The sequence below is a fragment of the Anarrhichthys ocellatus genome, unplaced genomic scaffold, assembly GCF_004355925.1.
Source record: "Anarrhichthys ocellatus isolate YVR2014 unplaced genomic scaffold, GSC_Weel_1.0 scaffold24, whole genome shotgun sequence".
Lineage (NCBI taxonomy): Eukaryota > Metazoa > Chordata > Actinopteri > Perciformes > Anarhichadidae > Anarrhichthys > Anarrhichthys ocellatus.
The window spans coordinates 1185923-1208595 of NW_022280054.1; the positions used below are offsets into that span (position 1 = coordinate 1185923).

Here is a 22673-nt window from a genome sequence, read left to right on the forward strand (position 1 = left end):
GATGCTTATAAATGTAGAGGAAATAAGGTAACAACCTTGCTATGATCACACAATTTAGCAGAGAAGAATGTATAATTTGCACATAGATCACATGATTGGCTGGTGGGCTGCAGGTTAGTCCCACATCAGATCAGAAATAATAAGTGTAATTATGACTCTGTCCCCTTGAGGTCGCTCTCTCCCTCCTCTGGTCCCTGAAGCCTCCTGCTGTCCGCCTCCATCTCCTTGAAAACCTTATCAGCTGAAGTCATCAAGTGCTCCTGTTTGGCCATAATCTGATTTCTACAGAAGGGATGTGAATTGAAGTAAAGGCTGAATTAATCTGTGTCAGCATGCGTGATTTTGTTTCTTATTATAAAGGGTGGCCTCTTTCAAACGACGTAATGTGCAATATGGTGCCACAAAGACTATAATGAATCATTTAACTGTTGTAAATATGGGAGATGTGTCACTGTGAATGTTGTCGATAGGACGCAGCATTAGACTAATGTTCCAATGACTGACATTATGCACGCTATTATTTATGGACATTATGTATTATTGTATTATACTTGTTTTTTTCCAGTTCAAAGTGCAGTTGTGTTTTTCAAATAATCGATCGAGTCGGTCGTTTCCTCCGTTTTTGCCATGTAAAATCTGGACTGCAGCAACGCCGCACGACTTCTCTTTTCTTTTTTTCTTTTTTACCCACAATGCTGTTCGGCACGAGTTGTGTGTGCGCTGTTTGTGGTGCTGAAGCTGCGCGTGCCTCGGAGGTTGCTACCATAGATATCCACTCGAGCATCCTTCCGCGAGAGGACCAGAACAAGGAATCAGGTTTTTTTTTCTGCTGGGAAATGTCAGCATGTTTCTGCCAGCTGTTCTTAGCCTTCGCATCTCTTTTTAACCGCAACAATAATTGAACTTATTTTATATCAAGGCTGTTCTTCAAGCACAAGCAAACAAAGCGGAGACGTTTCTGAAACAGTTTCCTCGGCTGTTTTTCGAGGCTCGTCGTGTCTTCGGTGCCTTTGCCGCTACATGCTGCATCCTGTATGCACAGCACGCTGCTCCGGTCTTCCCCAACAAAACACACCTTCGTGCCCGAGCACCATGGCCCGTTCCCGGCGCTTTCCCTAAGAGCCATGGAAGCCAAACAGCACCCGATAAAGAGCCTTAAAAGCTACCCGGAAACAGGCGGCCGGAGCCTGGCAGCGGCAGCCGGAGGAGACGGAGGAGGAGCCGGCTCGGCTGAAATGGAGATGGAGGCGAAGATCCAGAAAGCCATCGACTTCAAGGTGGAGGGTCACCGCTGCTACAAGGAGAAGAAATTCCGGGAGGCGATCGGCAAGTACCACCGGGCGCTGCTGCAACTCAAAGGGGTGCATGTGGCCGACGGGACGACGGGCTCCGAGGTCAACCTGCTGAACCAAGCCGCGGGCAAGCTGACCGAGGAGCAGCGGAGAAACGTGGAGAGCACCGAGATCGAGTGCTACGACAGCCTGACAGGTGAGCGTCACCTGTGCACCCCCCCCCACAAAAAAAAAAAACATCCAGACCTAAAGTACTGCTGATACCGTTGTTCGTTCCGGTTTACCGGGTCCACACAAACTTGTAGGCTGGTTGTTTCTGCAGGTGCCTGATTTGTGCAGTGCCAGATGAAGTAACACTAGAACAGATCATGTGTGTCTTTGTGCTGATTGAATGGTGAATTGGATGTGCAAACTGCAAATTAGTGCGTTATTCAAGCCCATTATTTCAACGGAAGATGAAGTGTGAGTAAAAGACAATAAATAAAGTCACACGGCCAAGAGCCTCATAGGAAATATGCATGTTTTCACTATGTATGAGACGAGTTAATCACGCTGTTGTGTTGTAATATCAACAGTTTCCAAGGGGGTCTGACGGTGAGAAGACGCTCCCTCAACCATCCAATGGGTGATGTAAGGCTGTGTCTGATGGCACTACACTACAGAGTTAACGGAGGAGTACTCCTGTAGTATCACTGTAGTATTTACACTGGTTACTACATCCAGCTGCTATATGTGGGTGTTCCAAAAAATAGGCCTATTAAACTCATAAAACTAGAGTTACAATTAGTGATTATTTTTCATTTTTGGCTTCTAGGACAATCTGTTGTTTGTTCATTTTATGTGTTTTCTTAAGGTTTTGATACGTTTGGTTTGTCGATACGTCTCTTCCTTTTGTGATTGATATTGAATGACATAATGTATTTTTGTAGTTTTGCTTCGTTGGGTGAGTGTGTGTAGATAGGATGCTATGTTGGCGTCGTGAAAGCCCACCTAATTTCTGTTGTGTTGACGAGCAATTAGCAGTCCTTGGCTTTGCTACATGTACTCTGATTAAATGCTGTAGGCCTACTGAAATACATATTGCAGGAAAGCATTTGTGAACCATCAATTGGAACAAAGATGACTTCTTCTAGTCAAATCAAGTCCATTTATTTTATTCATACAGCCTAATATTACAAATCACAAATGTGCCTCAGGGGGCTTTACTATCTGTATTTGTTATAATATCTTGTTTTAATGGAACAACAGAGAACAACAAATATATTCAGTTTAAAATGATATGAAACACTGAGAAAACTGCAAATCCTCACTGGAGAAACTGGAACTGTGAAGACAAATCAATCGGTTATCTATCGTTCAGCCGCCCAATGGGAAGTATTCAGGAGTAAATATGCCTTTTAATTGTTTTGTAATGTTAACAACAAAAGTAGTGTATCAGGATTTACTGTATGTAAAGTATGGTTACAGTAGCACGAGAATACATACTTACACATTTCCAGTAGCTTTGCTGTAAACATATCATTATGAGTACACTATGTGCTCTGTATGCAGAGTGAGCAGCAGATCATGATGATTGTTGTCATCCAGGAGTGAGATGATGACGGTGTTATATCACATCACTACCCATGTGCTGTGGTGGTGTTGTGCCTCGTTGCTTGTGTCCAGGTGTTGCCCAGTCATCCTGCCATCGTGCGCTGAAGGTCGCCTTGTTCTGTGCAGCGTCCAGCGGCCAGTGTGGAGCCTGTAGGGGGGCCTGAAGGAAAGGACGGGGGAGGGGAGAGTGAAATAAGGAAGGAATAAGAAGAATCAGGGGGAGGGAGAGGTTAGGAAGAAGCAGTAGATATAGTGGAAAGTACAAGGAAGTCCGTTAGAGTGGTAGAGAGATTTAGTAGAGAGAGGTGCAGCAGAGAGGAGAGAGGAGGGGGAGGAAGGAGAGGAGGGGGAGGAAGGGGGAGGCTAGCACTCGACAGGGGACCATATTCACCATGGCAACCATCACCGGGCCTTTTCCCTGTTGTTGTGTTAATACTACCCCCCCCCCCCCCCTCCTCCTCTTCCTCACTGCTGCTTCAAACAGGAGTGTTCACGTAACGTAAACACAGGGAAACCTCATTTCAACCCTGCTTTGCAAGAATCACTGTGTTTACAACAATATGTGCTTTACTCTGATTGTTTGTTTGTTGATTGTTGGTGATCTGATGTTTACATTAGTGGTCTATAGAATATTTCTATTCATATTCCTGCTGATGTGCATTTAAATGGCTGTGACGTCTGCTCCACATTAAACCCCCACATAAACTCTATATTTCTGTCATGTTATGGCTTTATTCTTGTGGTTATCTTCGTTTAAAATGCCACACATTGTATATAAAGGCCATCTCTCAGTATTCTCCGACGTCCCTCCCCTATCTGTCTCAGAACAGAGCCCATTGGTTTCTACTGAGGATGAAAATATTTAAAGAAAACTTCTCACAAACATAAAGTACATTTTCTTTATGTAATTTCCTAAGACAACTGGACACTGTGTGTTTTTTAATGATTTTTTTGATTAATTGATCTTTAGCTGTACAGGCAATACTTGTTAGTAAGTTCAATCCAATGGCATTTCTTGACAATAACAAATATAAAACATCACAGCCGTACTTTTTATTAATGCAGATACAATTGAATTACTTCACATTGGGCTGAATCCAATATCATCGTCATCTTTCCATAACTCTCAGATTAACATTTCTTGGCTCGCGGCTCTCACGCCTGAACGAATGATAACAAATAACCTGAAGTCTGTCACAGCTTGAGACTTAAAATACTCATTCATACTTATTTGGAGTACCCACATTATAGTTTGAAATGCATTTTGCTTTACTTAAAAACTATTAAACTAAACATTTGACTCACTGGAATGAAAATGGCTCTTTTGTGATTAAGTATGTGTATCATGCTTTTACTTTCAGATAATGTTCTCCCACCAAACTCTGAATATCTTTGCACAATTATACTTATTATTTCAAATATGCATTTCCTCAGGGACGTCAGAAAGTGTTATAGATTTCATATTCGCGGCTGCTGTCAGGCTATTGTGGTCCATGTTGGCTTTAATCTGCGATTATGAGTCAAACAAAACGGCACTTAATTCAGTAAGAGAGATTCAACACTAACTCTCTGGCTGAAGTTCAGCAGGGACTCATTGGGTGCATCCAGTAGTAATCCAGCTGCAGGTGTTTGTTGTGAAGCTCCGACCGTTTGCCCAAAGTTATGCTGGGCAGGAGGTGGTTGCCGTGGTTATGAGTATAGAGCTGCCATGTGATTGGTCGGCTGTCTTTGGTCCTGATGCATGATTGGAGAGCAACAAGCAAGCAGCAGCACCAGAGTGAGAAGACTGCATGTACGCGTGTGTTTGTCTGTGTCAGCATTCACAGGCTGTGTGTGTGTGTGTGTGTGTGTGTGTGTGTGTGTGTGTGTGTGTGTGTGTGTGCGTGCGCGTGTGCGCGTGTGTGTGTGTAGTGGAGTTGCTTTCAGTGTTGCTTGACCTGCCGTTCATTGCTGACATTGCTGATTTTGTTTAAGTGGAGTGTATTGATGTGCATTTGTGAGTTGATGTGTTTGTTGAGTATTTCAATCAAGATTTCACGTCCTTAATATATGATGAGTTAATGAAATGTGGTGCATTGTTGTAAATTAAACTACCCAACAGTCTTTAATAGTTCAACTACAACAGTTTAATATGTTTACATATTTCTAATAATCCTGTAATATTATGTATAATAATAACACTTACAGTGGACATTTTCTGCATTAATTACTTTTGCTTTTGATATATCTGAAACGATTTGTCTGATGATCTATTATCTGGTCGACAGAACTATTTTGATGATCATATCAGTAATTGTTTAATCAAAAACGACCAATATTCTCTGGTTGTAGTGTCTCAATCGTGAGGATTTGCTGCTTGCCCTGTATTATGTGACAGTAGACTGAATACGTTAAGGTTTTTGACTGTTGGTCGGACAACACAAACAATTTAAAGACATCACCTTTGGCTTAAGGCTTCTGTGACGGGTGTAAAACTGGTGCAAAACGTAAGATGAGAAAACATACTTTAAGGGGAGTGAAATCACAAAAAGGATCAGAGAAAAGCAGTGAGAGACAAAAAAAGGAAATATTTAAGGATTAAACAAGATGATTATATAGGAAAGACAAAATATTAGTGTTTACACATTATATGGGGGAGTGAATGTGTAAAGAGAAGAACAACTGAGAAAAGAGCCCCGACAGTATTGTTACCCGATTGTGTCAAACAGAAAGACGATGGATGATGAATGTCCTATTTGCTGGCCTTGTTAAGGAGACAGCCCGAGTCTGTGTGTCCCTGCAGGGCTGTATCTAAATGGGTTACACCACCACTGTGTCTGTCGCAGTTCACAGTGGTGCAACATGTTGGCCAGAGGCAGACTGCCTCTCAGCCCGCCTCAGCCATCCATCCACCCACCCACCACAAACACACTGGGAGGCACGTACAGAAATAACAGATGTGACTGCAGTTTATTTGCTCTTTTTCCTGATATCGATCATGAAGAAGCACCTTCAGCAGCAGCGTGTCTCTTTACATAAACAGCACACTGACAGACACACACTGGCACACTGACAGACTTGTATCAACCAGTTTGGAAGCTTACGTTTTAATGGCTTCAAATGTGCATTAGAAAGTGTGAGGCGAATAAAACAGAAAGCAGGTTGTTGTGATCCTGTTGTGAGAGCGATGATCACTCTGACTTTTCATTATAGCTCCTGCTCGCTTTGATCTCTGCCTGAAACCTCCCTTTGTTCCTCCCGACTGGCTCAATCTGTGAATGCGTCATAAGTCACGGCCTTAGGAGAGACACCGCAGCACGGAATGAGTGAAATCGTTTGTTTTCATTTAACTGCTGCAGCTCACAGTGGCTCTGCTTGCCGTGATGATGATGATGGTGATCCAGCAATCTTCACCCGCTAGTCACATTGAAAATTGTTCAACGGTTGAAAACAAAAACACAAACAATTATTTTGCTGCAGTGAAAGAAGTGTGCCTTTGAAACGTGACTTTATGTTACACAGCCAGCTAATAATGCTCTTTTGTATTTACATGAAGATGCAGCTACGTGTTGGATAATTTAACCTGAGTAAGACGTTCACTGACCGGTTATGATCCGCTATAAACAATATATTTCCCCCCTGGTGTTTGTTTGTAGAGCTGTGTGGCTGTAGTTTATATCATGCATCTCACTCTGCCTTATCTACAATTAACTACACATTCAGTTATATTTTCCTGTTCATGAGGAAATAAAATATGTTAAATATAGCCGCAAGCTGTGATTACTGCAGCGGGGGACAAAGTGAAATCTAACTGCAGATTGGGGCTGAGCTGGTAGCATAAACAGGTTTTTAGAGCAACGTTTTTTGCTGAAACTGATGCCATAGGGCGGTTAGATCGACTAAAACAAAGATAAAATGCAAACTGCAGAGTCGTATGCTAATTAAGGGTTCGTTACTATGAACAACTTGTTTTTTTTTACTGCACATAGTAATTTGATCCATTGTTTATAAAGCAGCTTTAACGATGAAGAACAACACTTAATTTAGTTCCAACCAGTTTTAAAACTTTTGTAATTTGGCCTGAATCTATTTCTGGCAAACGCTACGTGTAGCAGCAGTAACATAGCTACCAAGTCTTTGCTGCATCTCGGACGGACACCCCATGTTTGTTGACACCTAACTCATTTGCATTTTACAAGTACAAGCTGTTAATGTGTGTTTCCCATCATGTGTACTGTATTCAGAGCCGCAGGGCCATCAATGAACTTCTGAACCTTGACATGCAATTACCGGCCTTTATACTAAAGATTTAACGAGCCTGTTAGTGGCATGCACATCTGTGTCCTAGCTGGAAATAGCACTGCCTTCGTCATCAATCACATAACATAGAGCTTCCTCAACGGCCTTGAAAACTCCCCACATCACAGCCTCTATAAAACCAATCTTGATTCAGATGGGGGTTGTATTAATTATGATGTTAGTGGTGTGTAAGCCCACAGACGGGTTGGTTTCCTAAGTCTACTCTTAACCCACTGCTAGTGAACATTCAAGGCTCGTCTACAAAAGAAGAATAGAATAGAAAACTCCTCCCTTTCGTCTCCTGCCAGCTCCGTCACCAGGGGACGTGGTGGAGTGCATGAGATAAAGGCAGAAGATGAAAGTGAGGGCGAAATGAGATGAGGAGAAGAAAAGTGAGATAGAGGGGTTAAGATGAGGAGGAAGCAGGGTTGAATTAGCAGTCGGTAGACTCAAAGGACATCCCTGGTGCTTTGGAGAGAAGACGCGCACTATGTGCAATGTGCTCGTGGGAGGAAAGACATGTCATGTGAGGGTGAGAAGGGGGGAGGAAGATTGGTTGGAGTTTTTTTCTCCCTCTGTGCGTGCACGTCTGTCATTGGAGGGGCGGCCAGAGCCGAACGAGATCCGTCGGGTGCCAGGGCTGCAGATGGCGTGGCATTGCTGTCGGGTACGACCGGCAGTCTCTCTACTGTACCACTCGCACTGTACTGTTCTCTCTGTGCCAACCCTATGAATTACCTCACAGCTGAAAGAGAGAGATGGGGGGGGGGAAACCAAGGGAGCAGGAGAAACTGGACAGAACTCATAATTATGACGGGATTATAGACAGAGGAGGAGGACTGTAGAGGGGAGTGACATGGAGGAACAATGCTTGCATCTGTGACCTCTAAGGTGGGAGGGAGGGAGGGTTAGAGTTGCGTTCGTATTTATTTTTTTATTGTGAGAAAGCTGAGAAATCCAATCCAGACCAAACTGATTCATATCAGAGCCCTGACAGGCCAAGATGACTCCTGTCACACGAGTAAATAGGATTCAGTCATCTGTCAGGAGGAAAAGGAAAGAGAGGGGCAGCCGAGGACTCAGAGGGCCGTAAGCAAATATTTTATAGGCTTTGTGTCACATCAGTTTATAATTGGAGCTCTGCTAACAACGTTGGTACTGTGCACCATAAATATATGTAAGCAAATTTCATGAATTTCATCTATTCTCGCTGTTGAGACATTTTACTGAAGAATAAAAATATCGGAGCAAAGCTGATTTCTTTCGAGCGGCAGGATGTCCGATAAATCGTTGGGCCAATGCTGTACTGAAGGTGGTTCAGATGTCCTCCAATGTTGTAGGGAAATGTTCTTGCTGTTACAAAGCTGTAAGCAATGAAGAGCCTTTAAGGCACATTTACTGTGGTGAGTGTCTCTGATGGGCCAGATATGATCATGGGGTCTGGTTGCACCAGTGTGTGTACACTGAAAAAACATCGCAGTAGTTAACTGGCTTGGAACAAGGAATGAATATTTGAATTAAAATAGATGACATTTACATACCAAATTTACATTTATCTCATTTTGCTGACAGCTCAGCGGTTTATCAAAATGCTTTTGTTGAGCCCATGTGTTTGTAAGATGGTTTGGGTTTAGATTTTTGGACTGTAATCATTTTCTGATATGGACTGACAGTTGTGTGAAGTTATGAATTATTCAAAGTGTCTGTCAAACCTTTTTTTAGTCCGTAGTTGAAAGTCGTGGCATCAGCCGAGAAGAAACTGAAACAGACGCCCTTTCCTGACAGACAGAGAGAGAGAGAGAGAGAGAGAGAGAGAGAGAGAGAGAGAGGAAGATAAATACAGAATATGCATCCTCTGTAAGCCATCAGTAATTAGAATTTGCTATTTGTGCATATCTAACACCCGGTGCTCCAGCCGACAGTGCAGAGTAAACCAACTGGCTCTTTATACTTATCCAGAGAGCTCCATGCTGGTCACTATCTGAGCTTTCCTCCCCCCGTTACGTGCACCGCCGGGGGCTGACATTGAAAACCCGTCCTTGTTCCAGACTGTTTGTGGTGGCAGTGAAATGTAAAGGTTGTGTTGAGCCTGATTTGCTGATACAGCACTGAGGGTAACTCTCAGTGGAGCAGGTTCACCAGCAGTTTAACACCAGTACTGTCAAATTTAAAAAAAGACTACAAAGAGTTCCAATGTTAAATTGAAAGATGCTATTATGTAATTGTTTATTTACAATGGATGAAAGGGTTTATTTGTGCATGAACCCACAGATAATTGTGTGCATCACTTTCCATCCAAATGTAGCTCAAACTTTAACAAAATTTCCAGAAAATTGGAATTGTATGTCTCCATCCACGACTTATGCAGATATTTGGAGTTATTGTTAGTTTAGTATTTGCTTGCTTATTTGCTTGTTTCACATGTTGATTAAAGGAACATTACAGTCTCCTCATCGCTCCACACAGATCTGATGTTTTTGCATTTTGTTTTTATAGATGCATCAACTCACCTACCTGAGCCCTAAACTTAAAAAAAAAAAATATTTCAACTTCTTTTATTTTGGAATTTCTGTAGTGAATAAAATCAAAGTGTATGGAAAGACTCTTCTTGTTTTGATGCACTCTCACCGCTCTCATCAGTGTAGCTTTTGGCCGTGGTTAAGCAGCTGTACGCTGCCTTTCCAGCCCCAAACGACAGACGGACACAGTTCTAGCCGGTGAACATAGTGGAGCATTTAGCAACTACAGAGCCAGATGTTTCCCTCATAAGTTGGTAGAGACAGAAAACATAGCTAAAGGAAAATATTGGACTTACATCCATCAGGTGGACACAAACGTGACTCCAAATGAATCTTAATGTTGCTATGTGTCTGCTGGATGTGTAAATACAGTGTGGGAGTATAGCAGTGATTCATATTGGAAGAAAGCAGGCTGCCAACACGTGGTTGTATCTTTTTGGGAAATTATAAAAGCTCATGCTTTAGCCGTTAATTTACTTCAGGTACTTAGTGAAAAAGCTTTGCTACCTCACAGATTAAGGCTGACTCCATGAGATTCTGAGCCAAACCGTTTGGCAGTTGTCTCTGTTGACCTTTCCAAAGACTCCCGCATCTATCTTATCGCAGTATAACTCAGAGAGCATGTTTCTTTACAGCTATTGTGGGTAAAAAATACAAGAAAGGGATCAAAATTAGCAAGCACACTTTACGTTTCAATGTTTGACTTGAGAGTGCGCGTTCAGAAGCTGTTTGACAGCAGCATAAGACAGTCGCCAAAGATCTGCTGAGCTACAGGCAAGAGTCTGCCCAGTGTCCACATATGACATCACCAATCAGATAATGGCCAAGCTAAGGGCCACAACGAAATTATGTCTGTCAGGGAGTTCAATTATAGACATAACCTCAATAAAAGTCTCTTTTAAACTGCACTTATCTACTATATCAATGCGTGGTTTTACTCACCAGAATAAAAGTAATATAAAAAGTCCTGGACCTTCCTTTGGCCCTCAGACATTTAAAGATGTAAAACAAATGTTGTAATGAGTTAAATAAAGTCACGACTGCATGAGCTGCTCGTCATTTTCATGAGCCACCCTGAGTACCGTGGGGTTACGGTACAGACAAGAAATTGCTCGGCATAAGTTCTGGAAACTGCGACGTGAAATGGAGAGCATTAAATGGAGAAGATAGCTTCCTCACTTGTATAAATATTTAAGTAGATGAGCATTAATCCTGAGTCAGCGACTATTTTAGGAGGCTGGAACAATGTAGGAGGCTGTTTGATGAAGCAAGGTGGAAGATGGTGAAGCATGATGATGAGGATGATGAGGAAGTCAGACTGTAATCTTCTACTGGATACACTCTACTGTGTGATTGACGGTGGTTTTCTCCCCTCTCTCTGGAACAAAATGTGCTCGTGGATGGCAGATGTGTCGCTGGTTAAGTTTTTATATTCACATTTTGGGAAAGACATTTATTCGCTTTAGATGAGAAAATCGATATCACTCTCATTTCTGCCTAGCAGCTTAGTTTAGGATAAAGATGGACACTGGCTCCGTCCACAGGTACCAACATATGGCTACCAGCACCTCTAAAGCTCACCTATCAACACATTCCCCCCATAAACCCACAAATTGTCATTTTAATGCTTTGGTTTAGAGCTTTGGACAGAAGCTAGCTAGCGGGTTGTGTATTATAATGTTGGCCACTGGTTTGTTGGCAGTTCTTTTCACCTAGTTGGAGATATCGGGAATTTATGACAACGGCAATATCGTCTCCCACAACATACAGGCCTGACGTGTTTTTATCTGACTACTTTCTTACGATCTGAATTAAATGACACGAACACAGCATAGGCTAAGCTAGCCAGTTGCTGGCTGTAAACCTTTTATTGAACACACACACACATATACATATACATATATATATATATATATATATATATATATATATATATATATATATCTAACATCTAACTCTTTGCAAGAAAGCCAAAAAAAAATTCCCAAGTTGAAAATGCAGTTCAGGGTGTATCAGCAAACTACTCTCATGGAGGTATGATGGAGATTTCCTGTCTTCAATTATCTGTCCCCCAAAATCCACACATGCAACCTATACTCATACATTTTCAGTGTGTAGTTATGCCCATTGAACATGGCTCTGAGTCATTTGTCCCGGCACTTTACATTTCCAGCTACTCCAGAGGGGCTGTTGAGACCCACATAACAAGAGCGATAAGAGAGAGTAATTATGAGCATGTTTTTGACACCATATGGGGCTGCGTTAGTCTTCCACTACAGTGACGCATAATCAAAGAGATCATTTGCACCACTTGTTTTAAGTGGAATGGTATTTACAAAAATCACAGCATTTTTTTATGCATATTTCCTCTCAGGAAAAGAGCCTGTTTTATATTCCTTATGTCACATTTTGAATGATACTAAAAACACTCAGCTGCTGCATTGCAGGAGTGGCTGCGTCCTTTAAACAAACATTGGGTAAAGACAAATCCTGACAACAGCTATTGAAATAAAGTAAGGGTTGAAGATGAAAAGCAGCAGCTTCTCAGTAGTTGAGACACATGTACACGAGAGAAGAAAGAAAGATTATAGTGACCATAGTGTGTCAACATTTTAGCCACTGCCCCAGCTATAGAAGAGTTGTTTTAATGCACCTTTGGTGTAGATCCAGCCGCCGTGAAAATAATAGATACGCTCAGATATGAAAAACCAGCCGATGCAATCAACAATGTCAGATTCAAATGCAAGCTACGTGTTTGTGTGAAAGTCGGGGAACTAGAAGATAGCAGATGTAAGAGTTGTGATGGATTCTCAAACAAAGAGACGAGATAACATTAAAAATCTGTGTTTGGTCGCAACAAAGATAAGACTCCCTCCTGGCTCCGTGTGTTCCCAACCTCCCTTTGTTAATTATTCCACACCCCCGATGATGATCAGTGAATCAGAACTATAACCAAAAATATAGGAGGTCTTGAAATACTTATTCTTTTAATATAAACAAAATCTGCTCCCCTACAGAGGTGACAATGCAGTGGGTGGCTGGTGAAGGTGGGGCAAATGCTGTGTCATGTCAGTGCAGACGAGCCCTGGTGATAAAGCGAGCTGAGAGCTGTCTCTCTGTCCCTCTCGATAACAGAGGAAGGCATTCGCCAAAGGTTTTATTTGGAGCTATTCTTAGTGGGCCTTGGAGAGATCGGCTACACTGTCTGAGAACTGTGACGTCAGCGTGTTGGATCAGATTTCGCTCGGAGATTGTTTCTGCGATGGCGATTGTTGTGACGATGACTGTGCACGGTCTCTGTAAATACATCTGTCGCAGGTCTGTGACATTTGTAAAGGAGAGGTGAGCAGGAGGGCAGAAGTGGAAGCGCGAGTGTGGGGAGATGGAGGTGCTGTGTGTCTGTGTGAGAGTAATGGGTCTCTCCATCTGCCATTATCTATCCTACAGAACTAATTACAAGGTGGTGGACAGCAGACTAATCAGCAGGGCCACGGCTTGCTTTAAATTAGCCGGATCGCAGTGTCACGCCTGGTGTGATGGAGAGGAGGAAAAAGGGGGAGGGGGGGAGGGGGTTCAGAGGGGTGGATAAGGTGATGTAGAGAGAGAGAGAGATGGATGCAGAGTTAAAACTGCTCTTTCTCTCTACTTCCTGCCCTTTGTTTGTCTCCCTCCTCTTGTCCTCTGTACTTTTCATGCAGAAATCCTGTCATTATTTTCCCTCGGCCGTGTCTGGATTTTGTTTTGTCAGAGCTGTCTCTATCTCTGTCCTCCCTCACCCCCTGTCTCTCTTGTCTTATTTCAGCTTCCTGCCTCTCTCTCTCTCTCTCTCTCTCTCTCTCTCTCTCTCTCTCTTTTATTCCTCCAGGCACTGGCGCTCTGTCAGCTAAATGAAAGCGAATGCAGGATCTGTTTTTTTCAGACATGATGCTTGAGGCAAACCAGTGGGGTTCCTGAGCATGTGTTAACCCCTCCCACTCACCGCACCTCTCATTCGACATTCAAGCAACGGAAACGCACATTCACACACTCACACTTGAGTCGACAGCTGCTCTGCCCCTTTGGCATTTCTTTCTGGGTTTCGAGACGTTCAAATGCATTTTTCTGTTCCATTTATTTCCAACTTCCTGTGTTTCATCTATTTTTTTGCCTCTCCTTAAATCTGGCAGTGAGACAGAAGTTCCTCGGGAACAAAAAGATACTTGCACTCATGACGCTGACACTAAACGTGCGCTCCCACAGTGTCGCAGCCTCAGCTCACTCTTCTGTCCCTGTCCTCACAACCAGGCCCTCATTAAGACAAATCTTGTCTGCACCACTGATCTTCTGTATGCAGTCACACCTCGTTATTCCTCCTCTCTCATCTCTCGTGATACTTTAGCAGCATGGCTGTGATGGACGTTTTGGTTCCCAACCTTTTTGGTCTGCAACTAACAATTATTTTCTCGATTAATGACTCTGAAAAGGTTGCTTTTCTCCCTTTTCACTAGGCCCTGATCCACAACATTATTTGTGTCTGCTTAATTATAAATTTCACTTCAAATGTTTCAGTTTATCCGATAAATGATTAGATTATATAAATAACACGGGCTTGTTTAATTTCTTTGTTGTCTCATAGGAGCTGCAGCTTTCATTGTTCTGTTCTTTATTCAAGGCCATTTTTAGGCACGAGCAATCTGCCGGCGAGAAGTGCTGCGTCAGAGCGGCCGTTCATTGTGTTCACCTTAATGAAATCGACTGAAAACATCAGGCCTCTGCAGTATAACCATACAGACCTCTACACACATCAGTGAGCATCGACAAGATGAGATACATTAGAATTATTTCTAAAATAGTGATATGATGGAAAATGGAAAATAATGCTCCCTCTGTGTTACTCCAAACAACGTCACGCCAACGTTCTTAAAATAAATCCCCGCTAAAATCCTGAAAACAACCTGTGGCGAACGTACTGAAAACCACTTCCTGCTATAATACTGAAAGAAATAAAAGCTGCCGCAAACATTCTCTGAATGCTCTGAAAGCAACGTTATGTAACGTTATTGCGCAGAATGAACAGTAACATATCAAATGAATTTAGAACGTAGATAATATGACAATACAGGACACAAACAGGGACCCTCATTACTGTCTCTCAGTGGACACCATGGCTCCAGTGATATTGTTCTTTATGGGACCTCTGTTTGTCCATGTCCCTGCCCAGCCTTCTCTGATGTTCCTGTCATTATCACACCCTTAATGCATCTCACCACACTCTACATTTCCTCTGGCATGCCATCCATCTGCCTAATGGGCAAGGGTGCGGCCGGCCAGTCATTACTTGTGCACACTGCCTTTGTGTGTGTGTGTGTGTGTGTGTGTGTGTGTGTGTGTGTGTGTGTGTGTGTGTGTGTATATCTGTACAGTCATCTTTTTAGCTGTTGTTTGCATCAAACAGTTCATTTAAAGTCACCTGTGTGTGTGTCTCTGTGTGTGGTTGTGTCTACATATATCCAGGATCCACTTGATTGGGTCACCTGTGTTACTGTGTGTGTATGTGTGTGTTTGTGACCCTGCCCATGTCATTGTGTATCTGCTGCTTGCACTGTTGGTGTGTACGTGTATTAAATGTCTTGTGTGTGTGCGTGAGTGCCAGTGAACTCTCTCTAACTGCGTCAGCCATTAGGCCATTATGGACTGTAACTGAATCCTCTGAAAGCTGTCCACTGCTGCAGGGCGTTGATGGATGGATGGGTGTGCGGAGGGATGAGAGTAGTCATGTCGTAGCCGGACGGTTGTGAAAACAAAGAGAGGAGTGGAGTCGGTAGAGAGGTGTGCAGGAGAGCTCGAGGGCGTCTGAGGCGAGTCCCACTCTACTGAGCTGGCTTCTGATCACTGAAGACGGGAAACAGCTTCCACCTCGCTGCTTTTGTTCTTCTTTCTATGAGGGTGTGTGTGTGTACATCCATCTAATAATGATGGCATTATTACATTTTGAATACTCTATAGAACAACGTCCATACAAGAAAGTCAAAGGGCTTATTAGGAGGAAACAATAGGTTCACAGAGGTAGATGGGTTCAAATGTTTAAATTGACGTTTATTCACACAATTGATGGAGTCATATTTTATGTACTTGGATTGATGTTGTGAATAATAATAAAGAGTGAAATTTTAAAAGGGGACAGAGGTAGAGGTAAAGACAGTTTCATTATAATTTTATAAATTGAGTTGCACCTCCCCCCAATTTAACTGCATATGATCGAGTAAAGTTCATGTGTGCAGCTGTGAGGCTTGAGGCGGTGACTCGACACACAAACATGCAGCAAACACAACGTACCGCCAGACTACCACACATATCCAACTTCAATAAATACCAAAACACATTGATTGTTATTGAATTGGTCCGCCCCCCTGATGTCCATGATGAATTATTTAGTGTTTTGCACTTGAGTTGTTGACGGGTGGACTGTCTACAGTATGTCTCTGAGGCTCAGGGGGGGATGACAGGTAGAGGACCACACACTCCCCCCTTCTCCTCACCCTATAGTCTCCCACAGGTCTCACCTCTTCTCCTTTATCGTCCCACATATAAACCTCCTCTTCCTTCTCCTACTGCAGCCATGTCCCTCATCCCTGCCTCCCTCGACTCACCCTCGACTCGCCCTGCCTCTCAGCTAATAGTGCCTGACTCATGTTATTCACAGAACTGTCTGTGTGTCAAGGGCAGACTCAGGGGAGAGAGGGAGGGAGGATGGAGGGAGGGAGGGTTACAAAGGAGTCCGACATGACAATGGTTGTACAAGGAGGGATAAAGGAAAATTATTTTTGATGTATCATCAGATAGATTAAGACACCGACATAAAAAAGAAAAAGAAAAAGTAGAGTGGAAACAAAACCTCAAGTGCTTGTGATCACCAGAGGGCAAAGTGATATCTGAGCCATCAGCAGGCATTTAAAAGCTTTAGTGGACTAAAAGCTGTGTGTGTGTGTGTGTGTGTGTGTGAGTGTGTGTGAGTCTTTACTAATGAAGTTATTCCGATCTAAGCTGATCTCAGCTAGAGTGAGATACAAGGCCTGTTCCTGTGCACTCCACATTGCACTTCATGGCGTGCCCGTCAGTTCAGGGTTCGCTCACATCTCATCCCAAAGGACCTCTGCTGTACCTGTCGCTCACTTTGACTGCTTTTCTTTTCCTCGTCTCTTCTGCTGCCCTCGCTGCTTACGACACATCCTCTAAGTCGGTATTCGCAGTGTTCAATCCATCATTCTCAAGATGAAATTTCTCTCCCATTCTTGTTTTTTTTGAATGTTGAGCTCAACAGCAGCATGTAGAGACATTACTCTCCTGCCCCAGGGCTCGAACTGCTTGCACAACGTTTTGACTTCTCTTTGCCAGGAGACATTTAGTATTAAGCTATTTATAGTCACTATAGTCACTGCCATCCTGAGGAATGAACCGTGGAGGCTACATTTCACTGTGGCTCTGTTGAAAGGCGCAGAGTGAGATGTCTGCAGAATATCCCCATCTTTGTTTTGCATACATAATTGTCGTTTAATCTTCACTGACTGCGACTCGAGGCAACTGCTTTAAATTAATCATTATTCTAATTAATTGAAGTCTTTTAACTTACAAACCACTAACTTGTTCCCCCTCTTCCTTCCTGCAGCGTGTCTGTTGCAGTCGGAGCTTGTAAACTACGAGAGGGTGAAGGAGTACTGTCTGAAGGTGCTAAGCCACCAGAGAGACCACTTCAAGGCCATGTACCGAGCCGGCATCGCCTTCTACCACCTGGGGGACTACGAATGTGCTCTACGCTACCTGCGTGATGCCAAGAACCGCGAACCCTCAGGTGAGGATAAACTGTGTATTCAGCTACACCCTCATAACAAGGTGCACAGGTGGATAGTGTCGTATTACTGCACGTTGAAACAGAACTCTTATTATTATATATTAAATATAGTATTTTACTGTAAGTTGAATTAGTGTACTTGTAGGGGATGTGATTATTAGCCATAATGTATTATTAACAATGGTTCATGTTCTTACCTTTGAAGGCCATCAGGTCATGTCTTTGATATTTTGATCTTTTGTGAATCAACAGGGTTTGCTAACATGAGGGGAGTTGATTTCATACAATTAAAAAAAATCCACATAATTTATATTCTATTAACTAATTCAGATTTTTTTTTAATGAATTATGTTTAAATTTCAGGCAAACAAAATCATACATAGATACAAGTTTTACGATATGTCCCCATTGTGTGTATCCTTGAGACATATTGAATTCTTTCTCGTCCTTATAAAAAGAGCCTGGTATTGGAATAACCTGAAACCAACATGATCCATATTTTCTTTAGTCTTATTCTTCGCTGTGTTTGTTGCTACACGTCTTCATTAGTGGAGGAGCACGGCACCATTGGCAGGACCGTGTACCAAAGTAACGTATTGCAGAGTTTTTCATCTGTTCTCTGATGAGCCTCGTGTCAGTCCGTGTCAGCAATCTTGGCCGTTTTGATAAGCAATATGAAGCTGTGTTATTTGGGAGCTCTGTTTTATGCGTGTGCAGGTGGACTGCGGAGCTTCGTGGGATTAGTAGTTGAAGTTTTTAGTCTTGTGCCATTGGTGGTTGGCCCTAATTAAGATTTATAACTGTTAGATTAGATATTTAGATATTAGAAAATGAATGACGCTTTTACTTCTGGCCACTTGAGCCATAATGTGACTCTTCTTTTTGTTTCAACCTTTCTGCCTCACATCCACTACATCTTCTCTCTCCATCACAGACACCAACGTGCTGCGGTACATCCAGCTGACAGAGATGAAGATGAGCAGGGGTGGTCAGCGGGAACGGGAGAGCTTTAAAGAGACGCAGGGATAACCCTCGACCTCTTCAACCTCCTGACCCCTCAACCTTTGACCCCTCATCGACCCTCCCTCTTTCGTCCTCGATCGACTTCTGACAGCAGCACAGCCCACGGACAGAAGAGACAGACCCAATCACCCGCCAGCGATGGATAAAAACGGGAGACATATCAAGCTCTGTCTGCAACCCGACCTCCTTTTCCTCCTCTTCCCTCTTCTTCTCCCTCTATTCTCCCTCAGGTGCTGTGGCTCCTCTCCCTAGACGCAGACAGTCGAGCAAACTTAAAAAGAAAATTAAAAAATGCTGTATTATACTCATACGAAACAGTCATCGTAGTGGAACAAAAAGGAGCTTCAAAACATACATATGAATAATGGACATTTGCGTGATTTAGTAAATGTTTTTAAGACAAAAAAAAATGCATTTTGTTTCTGCTCTCTTGCTCTCTCTTTTTCTCTCTGCCTTCGCTCCGTCTTATTTCGAACTCTCGAGGAGAATATCGGGGCCGGGCAGCTCGACCCCACTGGGAGGGGAGGGGGGCAGAGTGTGTGTGTGGGAACATAAGCAGGTGATAGTGAGGGGTGTTTGTGTGACACATATTAAGACCATAGCCTAATTTGATTGTACATCCTTCCCCACTAGGGCTTACTCAGGCCGCAGACTGTGGGACAGTCTAGCACGAGAAACCTTTCATTAAGTAGAGAAAAACGCCCGCCTCTGTGCTTAATCTATCACTCTGCTGTCTCACTTTTCTCTCCTGGATGCCGTATAACTTAGTTTCTGGACTGTTTTTGTTTTCAATTCAAGGGCTAATTCAAGTGTTTGTAAACCGTTACTAGGGTTTTTAATTTGCTTTTGGTGTCCATCATACTCGGTAGTTATCTGTTGTTGAAAGCATCCGTGTCTCCAGTGGTTCTTGCTGTCATCAGGTGTACTAATGTAGAAACTGGTGTATCTTGAATCTATTGTCCGAAGCCCCTCCTGGGTCATGTGTTCGCCGTTCAGAATGTGGAAGCCCCTCCCGCCCCTCTTTATCCTCCCGTTAATGATGTCACAACGGAAAATAGCCAATAGGATCGGAGTTCCATCAACCGTCGTTGGCTAGATGGAAATCCACTTTAAAGTTTCACAGCGACAAACACTTTAAAATTTCTAAACGGAGGTGCAACCTTTTATCGGTAACGCTCAAGCTTCCCAGACAGCGATAACACACCGAGGAGACTCTGGGCAGCGTTAGTGCAGGGGAAACAATCACACACACATCTGTCCTGGCGGTCTAGACCGCCATCTTGCAGCACTCAGCTTTAGTGCACTTCAACTATAGTGTGCCATTTGAGATTTCTTCCTCCTTTAGTTTTTTGATGGATAAAACACCTACCTGTGTTTGAAAATGGTTTAAAAACACAGCATTCGCATTAGACAACACTGCTGATCACATGGTTTGTGGATATCCATTGCTAGCTGTCAAAACATACATAAATGATTTGCTTCTCTTGTAACTTGTGAAGCTGAATCATTGATAATGCAAATATTGCTCTTATAATAGCTTTGCCACAGGCTTAAATCTGCCTGCGCTGTTCTGCAGATGGTTGGATTGACGATTTGTGAAAGCATGACCTGAAATTCCCTTTATCTCTGACGCCATGAAACCCAGTCTCCTCTTTCCCGTGTGCAAGCCCACCTCCTGCATGTAATGTGCGGCTCCAGAGAGTCACTTCAGATGTATGGGATAGGGATTATATCTGCTCTATTGCTTCCTGTCATGGCATGCTGCCACACTGTTCTCTCATACCTAGTTTATCCATTCTGCCCTTTACAAACACAGAAGGTGGCAACAGTCTGTGATCACAGCAGCATAACAGATATCAAATGAATCTTGAAAAAAAAAAAAGAGGTCTTTAATAAATCAGGGTCACCTTCTGCCTCAGCCAAGGTGAGAGATAAGAGGTAATTCCACAGCGTAGGATATTCAAAAAGATGTGGAAGAGGAAATCAAAGAAAGATGCTGTAAAAGATTCATCCTCCCAATATTTCCAGTGACCCGTTAGGAGGTAAATAGGGACTTAAGTGTGTCAATGGGACTCTGGAAAGACGGCACCATGTGTTGAGGGGACCGGCATGGCACAGAGGGGCTCCAGTGGAAGGAGAAGTAGGCCATCATCATCATCATCATCGTCATCATCCCCAGTAGAGCAGCTGCAGCTCCAAGTCACCCCGGCTGCAGAGACACAACATTACAAACAGGAAACGTTTATGTCACATCATGTGGCTAATAGTATGTGGACATCTGAGCGTTAAAGTCATAACTTCAGGTATCACTATAAAGTGCATACATTTCACACTCTGATTTCAGACACTAAATAGAGATTTGAGACACAACTAGACTTTTTAACAGCAGACATTTTGACTTCTAAAAGCAGGAAAAGCTAAAAGAAGATTAAACTGTGCAGCCAGAGGTGTCCACTTAGCTTTATTAGCCTTATAGTGTACATGATATGAGATATTTCTTAAAGTAAAAGTTTGACATTTTGGGAAATACGCTTATACGGAGCTTTGGCAGCAGCAGGTTAGCTTAGCTTAGCACAAAGACTGGAAACAGGGGGATACAGCTAGCCTGGCTCTGTCCAAAGGTGACAATATCCGGCTCCCAGCACCTCTAAGGCTCACTCATTTACAAGTTATATTTTTGTGTGTAATCTGTACAAAAACTGACAAAAAGTGAAGTAATTCCCAAAGTGTCGAACTAATAAGTGACATCGAAAATGAATTCGATGTCACTCATTTCTCAGAGAACAAATCACTGGTGTAAAGCACAGATCATTATAAAGAAAATGACGTGTAATTCTCACAAACACCGAGTCAAAAACATTTGGTCACCCAGCTCTGGGGTTGAGGCTTTGGTATCCCAGAAGAAATAAATCAGCAAACAGCGATGAAATGGCCCCTGAAGGCTCGGTCTCCATGGCTGCCTGGGCTAAGTCTACTCACTCAGGGGCCCCTCAGGGACAGGTCTCCTCCCATGGTCCTCTCTCCATGGCACCAGTCCACCATCTTGTTATTGTCTGGCTGTGCTATGTCATTCTAGCTCAAGGTGTACTACAACCTTCTAGGGACAACTCGCTTCACATGAAACGAGTTCATTCGTGGCTGATCAGTTCTTGTTTAATGGCAGAGCTGCCGGCGAGGCTGTTATTGTGAGCGTAATCTGTGCAAATAGAGATAGAGACACCATCTCTGCATCAGTGTAACAAAAAGCACAACAAGAAAAAAAAGAGACGGAATAGTCAAACTGTCTGTGTTATTTCTGCTCTTTTGCTTTGATGTCATTTGAGGTAAATGTTTGTCAAATGTCAGAGTAGTTTTTGTGAATATATGATACAAATGTACAAAAAAAAATTACAAAAATGGAAAGTTTTATGGTTGTGAAGAGCTTTACTTTACTGAACGACTTTATCAGCGGAAAAGAAAAGCAAGAGACAGAAAAGAGAATTTATAGCTGCTCCACAGAGCTGCTCCGTGACTGCGTCTGTACTTGTTGGTATTTCTGTCGATGTCCCTTTTCGTCAAGGGCTCCAGAACCGGCTCAGAGTTTGTGCATTGACCTCTGACCTGCCTCCTCTGTTTCTGCACGGTAAGATGAACAGAAACGCAGAGCAGGAGTGAACTCTGAGGAACTTGTATCAGAGGGCAGAGCTGCTCCTCAAAGCCACAGATCTCCATCCTGTTTGGTTTTGTGGAGATGGAGGGGAAACAGAAGGACACGAAGCTGGGGACGTCAAAACTAGGACTTCGTTTTTGTCCCGCCTCGTTCCCAAGAGGCCTTTTCCCGTTTCAACATCCAAACATCACAGGCCTCCGTCACTGGTTTTACTGGTCTGCTGGCCTGGGAATGCACTATTGACTTGTAAAAGAAGATTATGAATAAAGTTTCAAACAGAGAAATATTATTGTTGTTGTTGTTGTTGTTGTTGTTGTTGTAAACAAAGTCTGTTTGCAGGTGTAACAGAAGTACTGCAAGTTGTTTAAAGTCTTATAAATTGCCTCTTGAGTCAGCGTCCGTCAGAGCCGAAATCTACAAGTTAAAAAATGAAAAAACAAATCTGGAGGTGTGGAGTTAGAAAGAAGAATTGCTCCGTTCATTTTTGTCTG

General features: G+C 43.0%; 1 protein-coding gene across 1 annotated transcript; it reads left to right on the forward strand.

Moving 5' to 3' along the window:
- The first annotated feature begins 738 nt into the window (after positions 1 to 738).
- On the forward strand, positions 739 to 22471 carry ttc9b (tetratricopeptide repeat domain 9B). Its single transcript, XM_031860588.1, has 3 exons — positions 739 to 1488; positions 17328 to 17510; positions 18445 to 22471. The coding sequence occupies exons 1-3, from the start codon at positions 1035 to 1037 to the stop codon at positions 18537 to 18539; spliced, it is 732 nt and encodes a 243-aa protein (XP_031716448.1). The 5' UTR covers positions 739 to 1034; the 3' UTR covers positions 18540 to 22471.
- The last annotated feature ends 202 nt before the right edge of the window (positions 22472 to 22673 follow it).

What these genes read in the sequence shown, in the direction of transcription:
- ttc9b (XM_031860588.1), top strand. Translation starts at nt 1,035, where the DNA reads ATGCACAGCACGCTGCTCCGGTCTTCCCCAACAAAACACACCTTCGTG. An exon ending in GTGCTACGACAGCCTGACAG is followed by an intron (nt 1,489 to 17,327) that starts GTGAGCGTCACC and finishes TCCTTCCTGCAG; the next exon opens with CGTGTCTGTTGCAGTCGGAG. An exon ending in CAAGAACCGCGAACCCTCAG is followed by an intron (nt 17,511 to 18,444) that starts GTGAGGATAAAC and finishes TCTCCATCACAG; the next exon opens with ACACCAACGTGCTGCGGTAC.